Here is a 21,925-nt window from a genome sequence, read left to right as displayed (position 1 = left end):
ACACTGATTCGTGAAAAAAAGTTTTAAGTCACTCATAGTAATTCACCTAGGCTATACTCTCAAAAGTAAAGGTGTTTTATTTGTATTTATGGTTCCATAAACAATCTTTAACATCCATGGAACTTTTCCATCACACAAAAAGTTCTTTATATTAAAGGAAATATTCTTCAAACTCAGAAAAAAAAAAATACTTTTACTGAAAAGCTCTTTGGGGAAATGATTATCCTATCTATGGCATAGCTGCAAAAACCTTTTGAAGATATTTTTAGGTGCAGACACAAAATGTGTTTTTACACCCATTATGAGTCAATCAGCATAAAAAAAAAATCTTTCAAAAAATGATACAATTTAAATTCTTTAAATAAAAACGCTGCAAATAATACCACAGCATGTGTGACGCTGTACTTAGATGAAATCTGGAAGAAGAAAAAAAATATTCAGGTCTCTGAAAAAACCAAAACGCATGTATCAAAAACCAGTGCTGCTAAAGATACATTAATCTAAATATTAAACTGCACATTTTAATTATTTAATTCACGGTATCTTTAGTTGTTGACGTTCAGTGAAAACCCGAACATACAAATATATTAATTTGCACAGCATTAACAAAATAAGAGAAAGACTTAATAATTACATATTAAATAAAGATATAGCCAGTCTTAGCAAAAATACAATAAAAATAATTAAAATAACATAACATTTAGAATGGTCTTATCAGAAATTACAAGTTATTATTACGTTATTATGAATTTGTGCTGAAGAGTTTCTCTCTGACGAAAGTGCGTGGACGAATCACAAAGTGTCTTCTACGCGTGCGTGTGTGTTTGAAAGTTGGCGCGATCTGACTACATCATCACATCCCTTTCAGAAATATACTGATCAACCCCATAAAAATCCATTGGACAGGTAAATATCATTAGTTGTTCTGTATTTTCTTTCTTAGCTGATAAGGTTGCCGATGTATCCACAACTGTGTCTTTAGATTGAGAACAATAAAAAACGTTTGATTTTTTATATATTTAACGTTACACAGATGAAGAAGTGTTTGAGGACCATGATTTAATCGTTATGTCTGTAACAAATAATTTAGACTGAGAGAGTAACGTTACTGTTAAACGTTGTTCTCAAGTGCGGTCTGTCAGTCAGTCACTAGATTTGTTGTTGTTGTTGTTGTTGTTGTTGTTGTTGTTGTTGTTGTCGTCCTGTGGCTGTAGCGTTCATCGCGCGAAATGCTTCAAGTTACGTCATATATAAGTTAATCTCGACAAATACAAATAAAAGAGGAAGAACGAATGATAAAGCCTTCCATGAAAGCTTTAAAATGTGTTAACATTTCGGTCTAATGGAGAGTAAATATAATTTGAATTGTGTTACATGTCGTGTAATTCTGCAGGGTTGATGCTTAAGCGGTTTGTTAATGTGGTGTGAGTGTGTGTTTGCTGGGTTATTGGTGTTTAGAGTGGTGGATGTTGATAATGTGTTCTAGGTGGTTGCTAGGCCGTTGCTACGAATATCTGGCTTGTTCTTAGGGTGTTGTTAGGCGGTTGCTAGGTAGAGGAGTTACAGTCCTAAGCATGGTCTGTCTTTGAATATATGCTCTTGTTGACCTCTAATCTTTTTATCTCCCTTTTAAAGAAATGAATCACTGTGAGCTTGAAGAAGTAACACAACATATTAACAACAAAATATCCATGATTAAAAGACTGCTGGAGCTTCGAGCTGTTGGTAAGCTGGATTTATTGTACCTGTTACTAGTGATGCAATTAAATAATTTATTTTATTTCACAAAAAAACATAGGCCTAATTGTTTTTTCATTTAGCTAAAAACCGAAAAGTATTACTAATTAAAGGGATGGTTCACCCAAAACATTAAAATTGTTATCATTTACTCACCCTCAAAGATGTCTTTCTTCTGTTGAACACAAATATAGATATTTTAAAGAATCTTGGTAATCAGACAGTTGATGAACCCCATTGAATTCCATAGGGGGAAAAAAATCCATTGAAGTCAATGGGGCCCGTCAACTGTCTGGTTACCAAGATTCTTTAAAATATATTTCGGGTGCCGACATTTTCGGTGCATCTCTTCCCGTTAATCTGAAATAATGAATAAGTTTGTAACTTAACTTAAATTTTGTAATTTTTAAATTGTGTTCCTTGTTGGTGCTATGATGCGTTACGGTATGTCCTGTGTGAATTTTCTTTAGCAAAAGATCCAGACAAACGGGGAACTCTTCTCAAAATCGAGCAAGAAGTCGCTGCCATCAATGAGCTTCTTGATCGCTTTGAGAGATATGTGGGTCAGCAGAGAGACTTGCTGAAGCATTTGAAGGTGTAATATTTTCATTAATATTAATTTTATTTTGCATATATTCTCTGTAATTGTAACATTTAGTGATGGGAGAGAACTTTTTTTTTCAAAAGTGCATATGTTCAAAGCTACATTTTTACTTTTGTTCTCTTTTATGAATCTTTTAATTATCTTGCCAATAGGATCTAGAAGGATTTTTCCAGGAGGATGAACAGGATGCCCATCACCTCAAGAATAACACCCCTCCGCACATGCCCAAAAGAGGCCAGCAAGCAGCTCCGCAAGGGTATTTCCTGTTTTATATCTCTCTATTTCCTAACTATCCATCTGTGGGATGGTGCCTTATTCAGTTTGGTTCATCATTAGGAAACACCACAAAAATCTCAACAACATAAAGCCTCCGTCAGCTTCTGTTTGACTGAAACTGATGAGTTTGTCTTTTTTTATCTTCAGTGGAGGACAGGTGGCAGTTCAGAACAGGCAGACAGATGCGCCCCCCGCCCCACAGGATCAGGGGCCGCCCAGGAAAACTCAGCGCAACCAGATCAAAGAGATGGAGTTCATTACCGTCCCAGAGTTTGACAGCATACCACCGTGAGTCTTTCCACAACTGTCTAAACAAACTCTGTGAGCAAATAATAGTAAACAATAGAGCTGTGTTCCAAAACCCAGTGAGCCGCCTAACTAGACATAGTAGGCGGTATACTGATGTGAAGGCTGTTTCGAAAGGTAGGCTACCTTCTTCTTTTTAACAGCATGCTACCACCAAACTCTATAGAGGGCAACAGTGGCGTCCACGTTTTCAGTGACCTCGGTTCTGGACGTATGTTTCCCATAGGGATTTCTGAAAAGTCTTTGTTTAAGAGTTATAAGTTATGAGCCAAATCAACCAGCTATGAGCAAAAAAATGCAACGGAATCAGACTGTTCAGCTTTAATGAGGGAAAGAACTACAGTCCCATGAAGCATTGTGAATGACATATCAAATTCAAAAAAAGATTGCAAAAGATTATTGAAATTTTTTTCTTCTTCTAATATTTAGGTAGTTTGAGAACGTATGCAGAATTACTGGATTATGTCATTTGTGTTCTTTTTGCGCAATTTGTTTGTCACGATTCTTTGATTATTAGAGATTTCTGAACTTAAACCGCTAAGGAACTGATTGAGGTCTTCTGTGACACGTCATGACTGAAAACTTCTTGCAAGTTCTGACGATTCTTTAGAGTAAAATCATTTGGACGTATTGTACAGTTAACAAAAAATGCGTGCTCCCACACTCACCCCATTCTTCCCTGCCAACACACCCACAACAGGTGTTTTAACCCCACATAATTAACACTCCACTTATTGCCATAGTCACATGACATTCACTTTAAACATTCAGGGTATATGGCTTCTACAATGGGTAATGGTATTTTTTTCCACTGTTAAAGGCTAATTGTTTAAACAAATATTAAGGGGATGGTTCACCCAAAAATTTAAATTCTGTCATTAATTACTCGCCCTCATGTCGTTCCAGACCAGTGAGACTTTCATTCATATTTGGAACACAAATAAAGATCTTTTTGATGAAATCTAAGAGATTTCTATCCCTCCATAGACAGCTACGCAACTACCACTTTGACGCTTCAAAAAGTTCATAAAGAGATTGAGCGGATTAGTCTAAGTTTTCTGAAAAGACATGATGGCTTTATATGATGAACAGATTGAAGGGTGAGTAATTAATGACAGAATTTTCATTTTTGGGTGAACTATCCCTTTAAGAAATTGAGTGCTTCCTGAATGCACATGTCTGGTCTCTCTGTATCATGTGAGTGATCTTTTATTATGTTTTACGCATGCGCAGTAAGATGATTTAAGTGTCTTCTGACGTTTCAGTGTGGATAAGAAACTGTTGGAAAATGCTTTAAAACCGCTAGTGTGGAGGGAGAGCGCTTTGAAACGAAAATGCAATTTTCAAATGTATCCGGATAATGCAGACATACCCTATGTTGGCAGTAAAAAGGAAGAGAGTTCACTGGGTTTTGGAACAAGCATGCCACGATTGACCAATCAGAGTCAAGTGTCCCAAAGAACAGTTGTTATGAGGTTTCTGTTTTGATTCAGCATCTTTCAAATGTTTGCTAAAATTCACGTGCAATTTATTGAAGTTTCTTCAACTTCACTTGTGCTGTCACAGGTACATGAAAGGCCGTTTGACGTACGACCAGCTGAACGCGGCGGTCCAAAGCATCAACACAGCTGTGACGTCAAAATATAAGATCTTCCATCAGTCCGTCAAAGCCCTGAGCAGCGTGTCCCGCACGCTCCACCAGCGCTTTAAAGAACAAGAGACAAAGGACACCAAGGGTATCACAGTTTTATCTGTCTGTCTGTTCTGGAGCGGCTTATTTGACCTCATTTAGCTCTGTAGTCCATCTTGTATTAACAGTCTTGTCATATCAAGAATTGAGAGTCAACTGTTTGCTCCAAACAACTATTAACGCCACGGGAGCATGAACTGGTATAAGTGCTCTGATAACTAAGGTCATTTATCCTGGTCTGGTGTTTAAAAGAGGTAATCCATCAAATCTTTTTGTGTCCCACAGGTCAGTTTTTCATCGTGGAGCAAGACATCAGAGAGTTCACCCAGCTGAAGGTGGACAAACGGTTCGTGGGCATGTTGAACATGTTACGCCACTGCCAGCGTCTGAAGGAGGTCCGAGGCGGTGGTTTCACACGCTACATCCTGCTCTAAGGGTCATGGACGCCCACATCTCCATCACATCGCTTTCAGTGGGGTTTTAAAAGGCACTGTGCACTAAAGGATATGTTTGTTTGAGAGCTGTTTGCCGTGGAATGAACTTCAGTATCCAAATTGTTTGCCAAATCATCCTTATGTACATTAATTACGTTTGTAGGCCTAAAACCTGACAGAGAGATGGATTTATGTGTAAAATACGTTCTGTTATTGCCTGAAGAAACTTTCACATTTTGTTCTACACTATAAATTATCCAGTACAGTCAAACATCAAATAATAAAACCGTTGTGTGCTCAATTTTGTTAATAATTCATGAATTCACATTTGAGGTATAACTTTGTGTAATTTATGTTGCAGTACAAAAACTCCTTATTTTGCTCAACAAACTTCTCTTCAATCAATGTCAACAACAGACTTAATTTACTCATAAATCCTGTTCTGAAAACCCATTAGAAATTCTCAGGAGCACCACATGTCGAATTTGCGTTCTGGGGTCAACCTACAAATTGGTTTTGTGAATACAGTTGATGATGTAGATGGGTCACTTTATCTGTGATGATGAAATTATAAATTGATTGCTGTATTATTTATATTGGTGGAAAGTAGAAAAATATTGGAGCTCAAATAAAATTGCAGTATTGCTAACCTGATCTCAAATGTCAGTGTCATTTCAAGAGACGCAGAGATTACTGTATTGAAATTTTAGTATTATTCATTTTTGAGTTAAAAGAAGCGGCTTCAGCTAACTACCTGAGGGACGTGTGAAGATGAGTCTGAGTTCTCAACTTTACTCCGTTTTCTCACCAAAAACTCAACCAAGCATGAAAAGTTACACATCAACAGTAAGTTAGACATTTTTTGTTCTTGCTTTGTCATCGTCATTGCTTTGCTTGCTTTGTCATCGTCATTGGCTTAGGAAGACATCAAGACTACATGTAGAGTACGCTGCACTTGCACACACAATGACGGATGCTTTAAGACAACTGGTACGCTAACTGTTAAATTACATGATGGTTTGGTTGTCCAGTTTTCACAAAAATCTTTCATTTTTTTGCAGGCAAGAAGTCCAGTGCTCGTTGCAGCCATTTTCATAGCAGGAATAGGAGGGACCTTCCAGTATGGCTTCCATATCTCTGTCCTGAACTCGCCATCACTTGTAAGTACCTGCTTGTTTGGTTATAAAGTGTCTTAGGGTGATTTACTGTCTCTTTTGAGTTGCAAATAGGGGGGTTGGAGGGAATCAGTATTAATCACATGCATTTCTCCTGCTGTCTTGAGATGGGACATCCCCAATGGATCAAAGAATCAATACTTATCAGAGCTTATGAGTACAATAAAATGAAATGAATGGCATAATCAACTGAGGCTTGTGCTTACATTGCAAGTTTATTAAAGAGCTGGTGAACAGCACCTGCCAGCAGCGTTATGGCCGCTCTCTTGAACCGTGGGAGCTGTCGCTCATCTGGTCCTTCATTGTGTCCATATACTGCGTCGGAGGACTGGCCGGGACCCTGTATGCTGGACATCTGGCAGGAGTGTATGGAAGGTACTGGAAGTGCAGTCAGGTCATCTGATGCTGAATGAAGTTACTTATTGGGGATAGTTCACCGTAAAATATAAGATATTTTGGTATTTTGTCCATATAATGAAAGTTAATGGGGTTCAATGTGGTTTTGCATGATATGGAAAACATTCATAATTTTGGGGTCAGTATGATTTAATTTAGAATTAAGTGTCTTTTATATATATATATATATATATATTCAAGAAATTCAAGGCCCGGGAAAGTTCTTGAAAATAAACATACATAGATACGGGTCCTTGAAAGTGCTTGAATTTAGTTTGTGCAAGAAGTTTTCTGAAAAAAACCCCACTTAACCGCATTTACACGTTACATTAAGTGTTTCCCGCGTGAGGTACCTTGTGTTGTACGTTGCCATGACATTCACGCGCACACGAAACTACTATGATGTACCTCAACGTTTCACAGACATAATCACACCGTGAAACATTGCAAAAATAGGCTGAAACCACTGAAATGTGATGCTTGGAAAATGCAAGTTTCAAGATATTTGGCTCACCAAAGAAGATTACAAAGAATTTTTCTTCTTTTTCTTCTCATACGTTATTAGACAGATTAATTCATAAATTATAATTAATGTTATTTATTAATTTAACGTTTATAAATATTAAACATGCATAATAAATAAATGATAAATAATAAATGATGATCCTATCTGTCATACACAATTTATGGCATTTAAAAAAAGTGCTAAAAAGTGCTAAATTATTTAAATAAAAATGGGACAAATAATTACATAATAATGTAGTCATAATTTAAGTAGTAAATAAATACTTAAGGCACACCAACATATACTGAAGAGTAATGTAGAAATAAATAAAATAATCAAATGTAAAATAATAATGTGTTCTGTTGCAAGTTCACATACTTGATCTCATGTTTTCTCATGGTTTATTGTTGAGCTGTCAAGTTGTCATGTTGAAATAATCAGTTCCAAGACCTTGACACATTTTTATTATATTTAATATTTGATTTGATTATTATCATTATTATTATTTTTTATAGGATGTACAGAATATTCTTCAGTTTTATGCAAAACTATGATCAGATCTCTGTCATATGGCCAAAAATAAATGAAAAAAAAATATTTTTTGTGTAGTTGTTTGACAGATGAAAACTGTAACAATGTATCTTACAAAGTAACACGATGTAAACTTGCTCTTACTTGAAATGTGTCCCCACATTAAGTCCTTGAATTTGAGGGTATTGGACCTGGAAAGTCCTTGAAAGGTCCTTGAATTTGAAGTTAACCAAGGTGTGGGAACCCTGTCACTGTCACTTATGATCAATTTAATCCATCCTTGCTGAATAAGTTATTCATTTCTTTAACTAACAAAAAAAAACTTTTGAACACTAGTGTAAACTTGGCTGATTTTCAGGATCCTAACATGGATCCATCCACAGCCCATTATTCTGTATTTCAAGAAGCAACTTTTGTATCAAACATTCTTAGCATGTGAATGACCAAATGGGAGCAATTCATTGAGCAGCATGGGCTTTAATTACAGGATTGTCCTGAAATAATGCTAACATAAAGCCTCTTCAGGTTCTGTTCATGTAACCCAGCTGGCAGAGCAAATCATTTCAAATGTAAACACTCTGGCTCATTTAAATATTTCTTAAAGGGATAGTCCACCCAAAAATTAAAGTGTTATCATCATTTAGTCAACCTTATGTTGTTACAAACCTGAATACATTTATTTTTCTTCCACAGAAAAAATAGTTGTTTAGTAGAATGTCCATGCTGCTCTTTTCCATACAATGAACAGTGACCAGGAGATGAACTGCTCCAGAAATGACTAAATTCACCATAAGAGTTTTGGAGCCTGAACAGCCCCTGCTCATCATTCACTTTCATTAAATGGTAAAGAGCATGAACATCCTGCCAAACATCTCTTTTTGAGTGTGACGAAAGAAAAAAATCATACACATTAAACATTTAGCTGGACTGTAATACTTCTACCCCTTTGAGTTCTTATTTAGTTTTATCTTTTAATAACTAAACCTGGCCCTCTTCAGGTTTAGTTCGCCATCAACATACCTCAACCTCGCCATGAACATAGCTGTAGAAGTTGGCATGGTGTTAAAAAAGGAAAGAAAAAAAAAATCACACGGATTTGGAATGACATGAAAATGATTTTTATTTTTGGTAACCATTGCATTTTTGGTCAATTTTAATGATTTCAATTCTTATAGAAGGATCAGCAATTAAGTGTGTTTGCACAGTGTGTGTTTTTAACCCTTCACAGGAAGAGAACTCTGCTTTTGAACAATGTGGTGGCAATCTGTGGAGCTGTCCTGATGTTGTTGAGTAAAACCGCCCTCTCGTTTGAGATGATCATGGTGGCACGCGTCCTATACGGCCTCAACGCTGGTGCGTTGGAAAAATCTGTACATGTATTGTCTGGATTGTGATGTGCAATGTTTCCATATAAACTACTTGAGTGATGTCTGCAGGTGTGAGTCTGACTGTCCACACCATGTATATATTGGAGTGCGCCCCCAAGAGGCTGCGTGGGATGGTTGGAGTGTCTGTGGCCTCTTTTGTCTCTTTGGGGAAGTTCTTCGGTCAGCTGCTTGGGATCAGGTGGGTCATTAACAGCAGGTTCATCTTCCTGTAGCATTTTCTGTTACTTTCGCTGTCCACGTGTTAATCAAATAAACACGTCTTCGTCATACATTTTGAAAGATTTGAACTTTTGAACGTTTTGTGTGTGTGTGTGTGTGTGTGTGTGTGTGTGTGTGTGTGTCAGCGAGGTGTTGGGCACTGAGGAGCGCTGGATCTGGCTGCTGGCCTTCAGCGGGGCGGCTGGGCTCCTGCAGATGTTAACTCTGCCCTTTCTCCCAGAGTCCCCACGGTACCTCCTGCTGGAGAAGGCAGACAAACACGGCTGTGAGACGGGTCAGAACCACAGACTCCTTCTCTGACATTTACACATACACTACCGGTTAAATGTTAGATTTTTAATGTCTTTGAAATAAGTCTCTTATGTTCACCAATTCTATAAAATACAGCAATATTGTGAAATATTATTACAATTTAAAAATAACTGTTTTCTATCTGAATATATTTCAAAATGTAATTTATTTTCAGCATCATTACTCTAGTCTTCAATGTCACATGATCCTTCAGAAATCATTTTATTATGCCTATTTGCTGCTCATAATTATTGCTCAATTATTAATAGTGGTTCTTATTAGAACATCAGTTTTGAAAACAGTGTTTTTATATATTTTTTTGTGGGAACCACAACACTTTCAGGATTCTTTGATGAATAGAAAATTCAAAAGAACAGCATATATTTGAAATAGAAATATTTCATATAATTTTGTGTATTTTATGTACTGATATTTTGTAACATTATACATTTCTTAACTGTCACTTTTTATCAAAGTATTAATTTATTTTTCTTTAATCTTACTTACCCCAAACTTCTGAATAGTATATCAGGGTTTCCACAAGCATATTAAGCAACAAAAACTGTTTTCAACATTAATAATAATAAAGGTTTTATGAGCAGCAAATTAGCATATTAGAATGATTTCTGAAGGATCATGTGACACTTGCTATGTTTCCATCCACCTATTTTTATGCGCGTTTTGGGATATCGCATAAACAACGCTGGATGCGTCAAGATGTGCATAAATTCTAAAAATACGGGTTAATTAATTACGAATTAAAAGTCGGATAAACTTTTTATCCGATAAGAAAACCTGCGCATAAACTACAATGGAAACACAGACACCAAATAAATTCCTTGATGCGCATCAAAAAAAGTCATGATACTTTGCGATGGGACGGCATCTCTGGACTGACCAGCGCAGATCTCATTGCACAGAATCTGAAAATGTTGTTTTGGTCGTTCTGAAATGCTTGAGCAAAGTGAAAAAACGGTGCTATTTGCAAATGTTTTATGCGATATTCCAATTTAAAGTTAAATTCGCAACTTTGGATGAAAACGTAACTAATGAAAACTGATGAAACTGAGTTATGATGCTGAAAATTCAGCTTTGATCACAGAAATAAATGACATTTTAAAAATTTTAGAATTATTCTAAATTGAAATAATATTTCACAATATTACTGTTTTACTCTATTTGTTTATTAAAATAAATGCAGCCCTGGTGAGACTTCTTTCAAAAACATTAAAAAATCTTACCAAACCCAAACTTTTAATCGACTGGCAAACGCTTCCCAAGCCAAAGTGTGTCAAAACAGTATTTGTATCGCAACGCATCACGTTCTCTTAAATTTTTCAGTGTGTATTCTGTCAAGTCGTTTGACAGTGTTTGTTACGGCCCAGCTCTGCGCAGGCTGTGGGGGGCTAGAATGGACCCTGGACCAGAGATGGAGGAGATGTTGGCTGAACACACCACCCTGAAGGGAGTGAAGATCCAGGGGCTCACGGACCTCTTCCTCGACCACAACGTCCGCTGGCAGCTCCTCACCATCCTCGTCACGTTCGTCACTCTGCAGCTCTGCGGCATCAATGCTGTGAGTCACAGAAAAGACACGCAGCCGCTCAATCCAAAAATGATTGAATCGAGAATTTGTCAAAACGCACAGCTACACGCCACAGTCTACTCAGGAAATTGACTTCACACAGCACAGAAAACACATTACGAGAATTGTCTTCTTTTTAAAGAAAGCCACCGTAATTATTTTCATCATTCAGTTTCAAAGATGAATAATAGAATTTGAAGGTATTGGTGTTCATATGGCCTGTGATTGATGTCTTTGCAGGTCTATCTCTATTCGTTTGATGTGTTTCAAGCTGCCGGCATTGCCAAGGAGAGCCTGCGCTATGCCGCCTTAGGGACAGGCCTGTGTGAAGTCTCCACCTCCATTGCCTGCGTGAGCCGCTCCTCACCACCTCAACCTCAAAACATGATGTGACCTGGTTTAAAGGAAGCTTCTGTTGGTTTTGTGTGGTTATTTACTGTGCTATTTTTATCCAGGTGCTGATCATTGAGAGTACAGGGAAGAGAGTGCTTCTCTTTAGGGGTTACCTGTGCATGGCGGCCTCGCTTGCCCTGCTCACACTCACTCTTTACTTACAGGTTTGGTTATTTTTTTTAATTATGCAATAGTGCAATTATATACATTGTGTGGTTAATTTTTGAATGAGACTACAAATGATAGTTCTCTTACGAGAGTACTCTCGTGTTGCGTAAGCTAGCTTACGCTACGGGAAAAACCCTTTTCTAGAGAATACTGAAGCCAAAAAATTATCCTTCATTTTGCATTAGTTTAAAACGCATTGCTGCATAAGCAGACCTAGGCAGAGCGGCTCGCGCGCCTATTGGTTGCTCAGCAGCAACTGCTGCAACCTATCCAGGACCTGCTCGTGACGAAGCACCAATGAGGGCGCGGGCGCCCGTGCGCGTCACGTCCCGCCAGAATGGGCGTGGCTAGCAGGCCCGTGAGGTTGTTCTCTGATTTTTCAACTCTTCAGCGAAGTGGACACTCACCTCGCTGTTCTCCGGAGAAGCTGCGCCGTCGAAGAGCCTTCAGCGGGACGAGCTTCAAGCCGGCCATCTCGCCGCTTCCTCTGCCGTTCCTGCTGCGCTATCCGGCGCCGAATATCCTTTTTCATTACCGCGTGTTACGTTACACACGCTTGCATCTAAAAGAGCGAGGCGTTGTTTCAAATGCCTCTTTTCAAAAAGTGCGGCTCCTGCCGAGCCGATCTCAGCGACGGGGACCGCCACATCCTGTGCGTTTCCTGCCTGGGACAGACACACGCGGACCACGCGCTTTCCCTGGGCGGCTGCCCGGAATGTGAAGTGATGTCTATGGCGACCCTGCGGGCTCGCCTAGCATCTTTCAGCGTGGATCCCGCCCCTCCGCTTCTTTCTTCTGGGCCGCGCCGTAAAAAGCGCCGTTCACAGAGAACACCGGAGGCATCTGCCGCGAGCGCTTGCATGCCGGATCTCTCCCCGTGTGCATCGCTCTCTGCATCCCCCACCTCTATCACGGCCGGCCAGCCGCCCGCTGTGGATATCGAGTCGGGGGGAGATGACGCAGAAGGGGACAGCTGCTCTATCCTGGCTTCTGACTGCGAAGGCTGGTCGGGCTCCATTCCGGACCCCGCCCCTTCTCTTCAGGAATCGAGCGGTGTGCGGTCTACGTTCGACGCCGAGCTTCTTCGCCTGCTTACCAAGGCCGTGGAGGACCTCGGCCTCGATTGGTCGCTTCCTGACGAGCCTGCACCCAGCAGGCTGGACGGTTGCTTTCTGCCAGGCCGCCGCTCGACGCCTCACACGAGGCCTGCCCCCTTTCTTCCAGAAGCTCCACGAGGAGCTCACTAATACCCCTTTTCCACCAACAAGAACCGGGTGCTGGTTCAGAGCTAGAGCTATTGCCAGTTCGGAGTTGGTTCGACTGACGAACCGGTTTGCGTTTCCACCAGCCAGAGAGCCACAACAGAGCTATATCTTACGTCACTGCATACGTATCATGTTGCCCAGCAACGCTAGCGCGGCAGCGCCAAACACAAACACACCAGACTTGTTCGAGATGCATCGGCTTCTCGCAGAACGATCAGCACATGAAATCAAAGCACTGCGAAAGCGATCAAAAAGCACAAGGAGTCGTATGATCTCCAAACACTCCCGCAGCTCTGATCGGTCCACGCTGCTCCGATGCATCTCGAACAAGGCATCAACAATAATAGACGTTGCGTTACTATGGATGCTCATGGGTTTGCGAAAATAAATCGGCATCCAAACACGGCGAATCCAACGCGTTCGTGCAGCTCGCCGTAACTTACATAGACGGATATTATAATCGAGCTGCTATTAGCTCGACTAGCTGCTATTTAAAAATGGCGGTCACAAGTTTCTCTTCAGTCTTGTTGGCCACGGTAACCCCGCCCCCAGCCTCTGACGCAAGCGGTTCTTTCTTGGCTCCGTTCTAGACCCTGCAATGATTTGGTGCTACTTAAGAACCAGTTTTACTGGTTCGGAGCTGGTGCTTTGGCGGTGGAAAAACAAAGAACCGATTTGAAACTAGGCTCTGGCTCCGAACCAGCACCAGCTCTGCCTTGGTGGAAAAGGGGTATAAGAGCTGGAAGGCGCCATTTTCTGCCAGGCTGCGTTCTACTGTCTCTTCGACGCTCTCTCTAGTAGACGGCGCGAAAGACAAGGGCTACCTCTGCATTCCTCCGGTCGAGGAACCGGTAGCCACGCACCTCTGCCCGCCTTCCGCCGGATGGCAGTCTCATCCTTCACTGCCTTCCAAAGCCTGCAGGACTACTTCGGCTTTGATCGGTCGCGCCTACACCGCCGCCGGTCAAGCCGCGTCCGCACTTCACACGATGGCCGTGCTTCAGGTGTATCAGGCCGACCTTCTCCGTAAAATGGACGAGGCGGGCCCGAACCCTGAGAATTTTAATGACCTCAGGAGCGCGACCGACTTAGCGCTACGAGCCACTAAGTCCGCTGCTCAGGCTATCGGGAGGAATATGGCGTCTCTCACTGTCACCGAGAGACACTTGTGGTTAACGCTGTCCGACATGAAGGAGTCCGACAGAGCCACTTTCCTCGACGCGCCCGTGGCGCCATCCGGTCTCTTCGGCCCGGCTGTCAAGGGGTTTTCGGAACGGTACTCTGAGGTTCAGAAAACCTCCCAGGCTATGCGGCATTTCTTGCCGAAGCGCTCCAGTTCCGCTACGGGTCGCTCTAAACAGCCGCCCAACCGGAAATCAGCGCCACAGCCTCCCCCGCCGTCAGCCGAGGGATTCCCAGCGCTCACGCTCTTCCAGCCGCCACAGACCGCCTCCCCCTCGGGGACCCCGGTCCAAGATTGTGCTGAAGGCAGAGCCCTCAAAGTCTTCCTGACCGCGTTAGGAAGACGAAGATGGTTGAGTCCCGCTGCGGCCGGACCGCCATCAAAATCAGCGCGCCTCGCTCTCACAGTTCCCTCAGCAGAGGCTACTGGAGATGTGTATTTCACAGCCAACGAGCCCGTTACACAACACGCTCGCCTGTACCCAAAGGCCGTTTTTACGGCCGCCCAAATAAATCACAGAAAGAGCATTCTGTCTGTTTATCCGGCTCACGCCGATGGTGTTATAAATGTAGGTCATGTGCCCACTCCACAGTGTTCGCGCCTACATACAAACACGGCCGACTCAGTGACTCACACTCATTCACGGCCCATATCCATAAACTCGGCTCACGCCGTGTGTGTTTTGAATGTGGGAAAGGTGCCCGCTGTACAGCGCTCATCCCTACACACAAACACGGGCTGCTCTGTGATAAGCACTCATTCAGAGCCCCCGTCAATAAACACAAAACGTGTCCCGTGTGTAAATCACCCTCTACCAGACACGAGCTGTGTTATGTGTGTGCGAAGCGCACGCGCCTCCATGAGCGCGCGCTCTCTCTCAGGCGCTGTGAGATATGTGCCACACACACACAGCGACAACAGCCCGCGCGTTATTCTCCCTCTAGCTTTTCACATAAAGGCATGGAGGGAGCTGCGGGGCGTGTCAGAATGGGTACTGAACACGGTAGAACGAGGCTATTCACTACAGTTCGCTCGCAGACCCCCGCGCTTTCGAGCCAGGGTCGAAACCACGGTGAACAACGAAGTAGCACACCTACTTCGCGCCGAGATTGCGAAACTGTTAGAGAAACGAGCCGTAGAAGCCGTCCCTCACACACTGAGCGAGGCAGGTTTTTACAGCAGATATTTCCTCGTTCCAAAGAAGGGTGGCGGTCTCAGACCCATCCTAGATCTCAGACGGCTGAACAGAGCCCTTATGCAGAGATCGTTCAAAATGCTCACGACCAGTCAGATTCTCGCGCAAATTCGCCCGAGGGACTGGTTTATCTCTGTGGATCTGAAAGACGCATATTTTCAGATTCAAATAGCGCCCCATCACAGGCCTTTCTTGCGATTCGCCTTCGAGGGGCTGAGCTATCAGTACACCGTCCTGCCGTTCGGTCTGTCCTTAGCACCCCGTACATTCACGAAGTGCATGGATGCAGCGCTCGCTCCCCTGAGACAACGGGGGATGCGAATACTGAACTATCTGGACGACTGGCTTATTCTAGCCCAGTCAGAGTTAATAGCGCACAGGGCTCTATTACTCGACCATTTACGGGATTTGGGTCTCCAAATCAACTGGACCAAGAGTTTACTGTCTCCCAGCCAGAGAATCTCTTTTCTGGGAACAGACTTAGACTCTGTGCCAATGACAGCGCGGCTGACGTCACAGCGCGCGCTGCAGATTCAGCGCTCAGCTGCAGCTTTCAGGACCGGCAGCATTTTTCCTCTCAAACGTTTTCAGAGGATGCTGGGTCTTATGGCTTCGGCCTCGGCAGTGCTTCAGCTGGGCTTGCTTTTCATGCGCCCGCTGCAGCACTGGCTGAAGACGCGGGTCCCGCTGCGAGCATGGTCCGCTGGCCGCGTTCGCCTCAGGGTAACTCAGAACTGTGTCACAGCACTGAATCCCTGGAAGGCGGCAGACTGGTATCAGTCAGGAGTGGATCTGGGCATGGCTTCGAGACGAAAAGTAATCTCGACAGACGCATCCAACTCAGGTTGGGGCGCCCTCTACGAGGGCAGACCAGTGTTTGGTCTGTGGGCAGCCTCAGAAAGGCGCCTACACATAAACTGTCTGGAGATGAAAGCGGTCGAAAATGCCTTGAGATACTTTTTCCCCCTCCTCAAAGGCCACAACGTTTTGGTCCGCACGGACAACATGTCAGTGGTGTCATACATCAACCGCCAGGGCGGTCTCAGGTCACGGAGCCTTCACAAGCTGGCCCATCACAACCTGCGCTCACTGAGAGCATCACATGTCCCGGGCTCCCAAAATGTGGGCCCAGACATGCTGTCCAGGGACAACGTTCCCCCCGGGGAATGGTCCCTGCACCCTCAGATAGCCCAGTTACTATGGGACATCTTCGGCAGAGCGGAGGTCGACCTCTTTGCGTCGACGGAGAACGCGCACTGCCCAGTATTCTTCACGAAACAGAGAGATGCGCTGGCCCACGACTGGCCCAGCCGTCCGCTCTATGCGTTTCCCCCGATCGCGATGTTACCACAGGTAATCAAGCGCATCAGGTAGAGCAAATGCTCTGTGCTCCTCGTGGCGCCGCTCTGGAGGAATCAAGTGTGGTTCTCAGAGCTGATGCAACTGACGAGCACGACCCCGTGGCCGATTCCGGTGAGGAAAGATCTCCTCTCCCAGGCCAGGGGCGCGATCTGGCACCCGCGCCCCGACTTATGGGCCCTGCATGCATGGGCCATCAACGGGTACCCGCTGACCTCCCAGCGGCAGCGTTGAACACAATTACTCAGGCTAGAGCACCCTCTACTAGAAGGCTCTACGCCTCTAAATGGTCAGTGTTTTCCGGCTGGTGCTCGGCCCGAAACTTGGACCCACAGCGCTGTAGCGTTGCAGAGGTTCTCTCCTTTCTGCAAGAGCTTTTGGACGAGGGCAGGTCCCCCTCCACGCTCAAAGTGTATGTGGCGGCCATTGCGGCGTTTACAAAACCTTTGCATGGCCGGTCACTGGGTAGAGACGACCTCATCGTTAGGTTCCTAAGAGGAGCTAGGAGGTTAAATCCTCCTCAGCCCCCTCTGGTTCCAGCCTGGGACCTCTCCTTGCTCCTGGAAGCCATGAAGGGCGAACCCTTTGAACCCCTCCAGTCCGTGGATTTGCGGTATCTTTCACTGAAGACCGCTTTTCTCATGGCTCTCGCTTCAGTTAAGCGAGTGGGTGACCTTCACGCGCTCTCTGTGAGTGCTTCGTGCTTGGAGTTTGGGCCTAATGACTCTAAAGTCATCCTTAAACCGAGGCACGGTTATGTCCCCAAAGTGCTTTCCACTCCGTTCAGATCACAGATCATTTCACTGTCAGCTCTTCCGAGATCTGAGGGTGAGGACGATGTGAATTTTCTCTGCCCCGTCAGGGCGCTGAGAATATATGTCGAACGGTCTGATGCTTTCAGGCAGTCAGAGCAGCTCTTCGTTTCGTTCGGTGGCCGCACTAAGGGCTTAGCCACATCGAAACAGAGCCTGTCCAGATGGATAGTTGACGCTATCGCTATGGCTTATAGGTCTAAGAACCTTCATTGCCCTCTGGGCGTCAGAGCGCACTCCACCAGAGGCATGGCCTCGTCGTGGGCGTGGTCTCGCGGAGTCTCGCTCCATGATATTTGTACGTCGGCGGGCTGGGCCTCTCCGTCTACATTTATCAGGTTTTATAACCTGGAGGTGCCTGCCCTACAGGCTAAACTGTTGTCAGTCTAACATACTAGCTCTGTTCGCTCTCGCTGCAGATCGACACAGACTGTGTGTGGTTTGTGTTATACACAGGCTCCAGATCGACAGACCAGGTCTTCCTGTCTGTGATCTTTTTTCACCTGACCTTCGGGTTCAGGTGGCTGACAGGCAGTGTTATCATTCTTAGTTCAGCCCACGGATGTACCTGGCTGTTCTATTGTATTAAGCACCCATTCCCACACTCTGGAATGGTTATCTCTCCCTGGGCCCAACCCTCATCAGCCCAGATATTACCACTTACGTTTGTCCCCGGGCACATGCCCTTGGGAACGTGCAGGTGGACCTTCTCTAGCACGCACGGCGTTTTACATTGGGTTCCCGTAGCGTAAGCTAGCTTACGCAACACGAGAGTACTCTCGTAAGAGAATGCTCTCGGTTACTAACGTAACCTCGGTTCTCTCTAGATGAGGGAACGAGTGTTGCGTAACCCTGCCGTGCTTGTGCTACTTCTGGTTCGCTTCAGATTGAAAAACCAGAGAACAACCTCACGGGCCTGCTTTTATAGCCTGTAGCCACGCCCATTCTGGCGGGACGTGACGCGCACGGGCGCCCGCACCCTCATTGGTGCTTCGTCACGAGCAGGTCCTGGATAGGTTGCAGCAGTTGCTGCTGAGCAACCAATAGGCGCGCGAGCCGCTCTGCCTAGGTCTGCTTATGCAGCAATGCGTTTTAAACTAATGCAAAATTAAGGATAATTTTTTGGCTTCAGTATTCTCGAGAAAAGGGTTTTTCCCGTAGCGTAAGCTAGCTTACGCAACACTCGTTCCCTCATCTAGAGAGAACCGAGGTTACGTTAGTAACCGAGAGCGTTTGTGTGTATGGCTAATAATTCAGTTATTAACAAGAAAAGCGCTGATTGTGCAGATTGTGTGATTGAAACGAGTCAGCATTTACTTAATCTCATTCCAAAGCCATTATGAGAAAGAGATGTTTGCAGAATATCCATCTGCTCTTTTCATATAATGGCTAAAAATAATGTCAAAAATGACAAAAAGCATCATGAAAGTACTGGATAAGTAGTTCATATAACTCATGTTACAGATTTGTGAGAGGAACAGACTGAAATTTAAGGCTGTTATTTACAGATAACCACCATATTTCAGGTTGCTCTTTTTAAATGTATTAATAGTGAATGGGGACTGGAGCTATCAATCTTCAAAATGACTAAAGCGTATCATAAAAGTACAATAAATGTAGTTCAGATATAAGTTCAGATCAAAATGATTTCTGTGTGAGGAACAGACACAATTTAACTCAGTCACAGAAAACCATATATCCACATATTCTGCCTTTCATTGAAGAAAGAATGTCATAAGGGTTTTGAACAAAGCACATTATTTCTTAAAGACAAATCAGGTAAAATAACAAATGAGGAACACATCAAAGAAAAACTGATTAATGAGTATGACTAACAAGGTACTGTTTATATTACATGAAACTATTCATGAGATTGGATATGTCTGGCTCTGTTATAGGACTCTGTATCCTGGATGCCATATTGCAGCATGGTCCTCATTTTCGCCTACATTTTCTTCTTCTCTAGCGGGCCAGGTACATCCACACACACTTCTCTGCCGTTCAGAGTGCATCTCAGACTCGTGTTTGTGGCTCTATTGTCTCAAAAATACTCTTGTGAATTCTCTCTTCTACAGCCGGGGTGACCGCACCACTTCCTGGTGAGATTTTCACACAGTCTTATAAACCTCCAGCGTTCATGGTGGCTTGCATCCTCAACTGGGTCGGGCTCTTCCTAGTGGGCATGTTGTTTCCTCTTATAGTGGTGAGATGGTCCACCTCAATCATTTTATGACCCATTTTTTGCTTAGAATTTACACATTCAAAAATGTTACATCATTTCAAACATTTTTCAAATGTAATCTCACATGAGATGAAGACTCCACTCATATTAGAAGCCTTATTAAAAACTTTTTTATTTTACATGGAGTGGGTCTCCTTATGGAGGCTGCCATTTTTATATCACATGACCAGTTTAATACTACTCAACTTTATTTGGTTACTACTCTTGTTACCTTTCACTTGAAGAATAAATGAATTATGGCTTAATGTGAACAGTGCATTTCATCAGTGGAATCTGAAACTGAAAGGTGCTCTTACATACACCCACACCACTAGGTGTCAGTATAAGTGTAAATGACATAAAGCAAAAAATATAAAGTACACTTTAGTTTTATTTATTTTTTATCTTATGTTTTTCTACTTTGCAGGAGCATTTGGATTATTTTTGCTTCCTTGTATTTTTTGTGTTCTGCTTCTTCTCTGGTGTTTTTGTGTGGTTCCACGTGCCTGAGACAAAGAATAAAACTGTTCTGGAGATCTCCGAAGACTTTAAGAGAATGCACCAGAAACGCAGAGACTCACTACAGTCCAAACTGAGCTCAATACACATCAACAACATACAAACTGCCATATCTACCAAACTTTAGCACCAGAATTAGTCATGTAGCCAATTCAGAAGCTGACCAATAAAAAGTTATCTTACACCCAATATTCATTTCTTGTTTTGATGGCTGATGACTCTGTGATCTGTTTGGCTATTCTGTTGGTGACATCTAGTGTGTTAAACTGTAAGCCACATCCCATTTGTTAACTCAGAATCTAATTTTAATTAGAGGCGAGCTGAATGTTGAATCAATATATTTGTACTTTGTCACGCCGAGAGACACCAATTCAGGTTTGGCCTGAAACAGTTGTTGTGGAGCAATGACTTTATTGACATTGTTCCTTGGATGGTTCAGTAGTGATTAGTAAGGCTTGAGTATCAGTCCTCAGAGGTGTGTGCCTCTTACCACACCATAAAACTATCAAATTAAAAATTGGACTCCACCAAAATGACTGTATAATGTGACATCTCACAAAGATCATCCATACTAATGAGGCGTACCCAAAATAGTCAGAAAATTGCTTTAATGTTTATGCCAAGTTGCTGTTTTATCATTAAATATTAAACAATTTATTTAAATTACATATTCTCTAAAACCATCATATTTTTTACTAAAAAAAATTAACATTTGAGATTTAAAATGTTCTAAATTTAAAAGTGGGTTAAAGGTCTGGTTCACCCATAAAAACCAGAAGGAATTTTGCTTCTATATAACACAAAATAAGATATTGTAAAGAATGTTTAATGACTTCATTATGGACATTAATCAGTTAAAAAAATTTTTTTTTTAAATGTGAATCAACACTTGTTTTCGTTAACTGAAATAAGGCTAAAATAAAATGTAAATATTGGTTGAAAAATTTAATTAGGCAACTAAAATAAACTGAAATGTAAATAAAAATATATCAATAAACCAATACAATTGTCCAGAGCACATTACAAAATTACTGAAAATATAAACATAAAAGCTATTTCCAAATATTCATGAGAATGGCCTGATCTCTATCATAGGACTTTATCCTGGATGTCACATTGCAGCATGAAGGAAAATGGTATGGACAAATATAATATTTCTCAAAATTTCTTCTTTTACTCATAGAAGCATTTTTAAGAAGTGTGTGTGTGTGTGTGTGTGTGTGTGTGTATATATATATATATATATAGCCTATATTAAAAATGCTTCTGTGGGTAAAAGAAGAAATTTTGAGAAATATTATATTTGTCCACACCATTTTCCTTCATGTTGCTATGTGTGTTAGCGGAGTTTGAAATGTAATTGTTTACATTTCATTTGTTCAAATTTTAAAACAAGTGACAAGTTTGTCTTTCAGTATAGCCAATGTGACAACTTGCCCCGCACTCTCTTATGAATTAAATATGAATATGAATATTAATATGAATGAAAGGAGGAACACTCGTCCGCTAAATGAAAATGTAATACGCGGTTCATTTGTAAATGCTCCTGACTGTAGTGGCCTCGGTGGCGCAGTATCGATGGTCTCGTGTTTGGGTGCCTAACGGGACCTTTGCGTCCTGAGGCGAGTGCGCGCGCCTGTCTGATACTGATAACACAATCTACGTGCTCGAGC

The 21,925-nt window shown here is 42.6% G+C and overlaps 3 protein-coding genes across 4 annotated transcripts; all 3 read left to right on the top strand.

Moving 5' to 3' along the window:
• Positions 1 to 818: 818 nt before the first annotated feature.
• Positions 819 to 5,696, top strand: ska1 (spindle and kinetochore associated complex subunit 1). The gene is made up of 7 exons (XM_082157472.1): positions 819 to 906; positions 1,636 to 1,725; positions 2,208 to 2,332; positions 2,494 to 2,597; positions 2,765 to 2,905; positions 4,490 to 4,659; positions 4,899 to 5,696. Exons 2-7 carry the CDS (start codon positions 1,638 to 1,640, stop codon positions 5,045 to 5,047), a joined length of 777 nt encoding a protein of 258 aa, XP_082013598.1. The 5' UTR covers positions 819 to 906; positions 1,636 to 1,637; the 3' UTR covers positions 5,048 to 5,696.
• LOC309489002 (solute carrier family 2, facilitated glucose transporter member 11) lies at positions 5,681 to 20,441 on the top strand. 2 transcript variants are annotated; one of them, XM_082157470.1, is made up of 12 exons: positions 5,681 to 5,893; positions 6,109 to 6,207; positions 6,437 to 6,597; positions 8,883 to 9,007; positions 9,091 to 9,220; positions 9,387 to 9,535; positions 10,938 to 11,128; positions 11,378 to 11,488; positions 11,593 to 11,694; positions 19,411 to 19,486; positions 19,588 to 19,715; positions 20,161 to 20,441. In XM_082157470.1, exons 1-12 carry the CDS (start codon positions 5,819 to 5,821, stop codon positions 20,377 to 20,379), a joined length of 1,566 nt encoding a protein of 521 aa, XP_082013596.1. In that variant the 5' UTR covers positions 5,681 to 5,818; the 3' UTR covers positions 20,380 to 20,441. The 2 variants fall into 2 exon arrangements, with proteins under 2 accessions (XP_082013596.1, XP_082013597.1); XM_082157471.1 differs by lacking the exon at positions 5,681 to 5,893 and adding an exon at positions 5,921 to 6,037.
• LOC309488838 (uncharacterized protein) lies at positions 13,953 to 18,004 on the top strand (the record flags this gene model as incomplete). Its single annotated transcript, XM_082157254.1, has 4 exons — positions 13,953 to 14,714; positions 15,105 to 15,830; positions 15,861 to 16,463; positions 17,969 to 18,004. The coding sequence occupies 4 exons, from the start codon at positions 13,953 to 13,955 to the stop codon at positions 18,002 to 18,004; spliced, it is 2,127 nt and encodes a 708-aa protein (XP_082013380.1).
• Positions 20,442 to 21,925: the final 1,484 nt, after the last annotated feature.

Source organism: Leuciscus leuciscus (genome assembly GCF_965113295.1).
Source record: "Leuciscus leuciscus genome assembly, chromosome: 24".
Classification (NCBI taxonomy): domain Eukaryota; kingdom Metazoa; phylum Chordata; class Actinopteri; order Cypriniformes; family Leuciscidae; genus Leuciscus; species Leuciscus leuciscus.
This window is presented reverse-complemented; position numbering and strand designations above follow the sequence as displayed.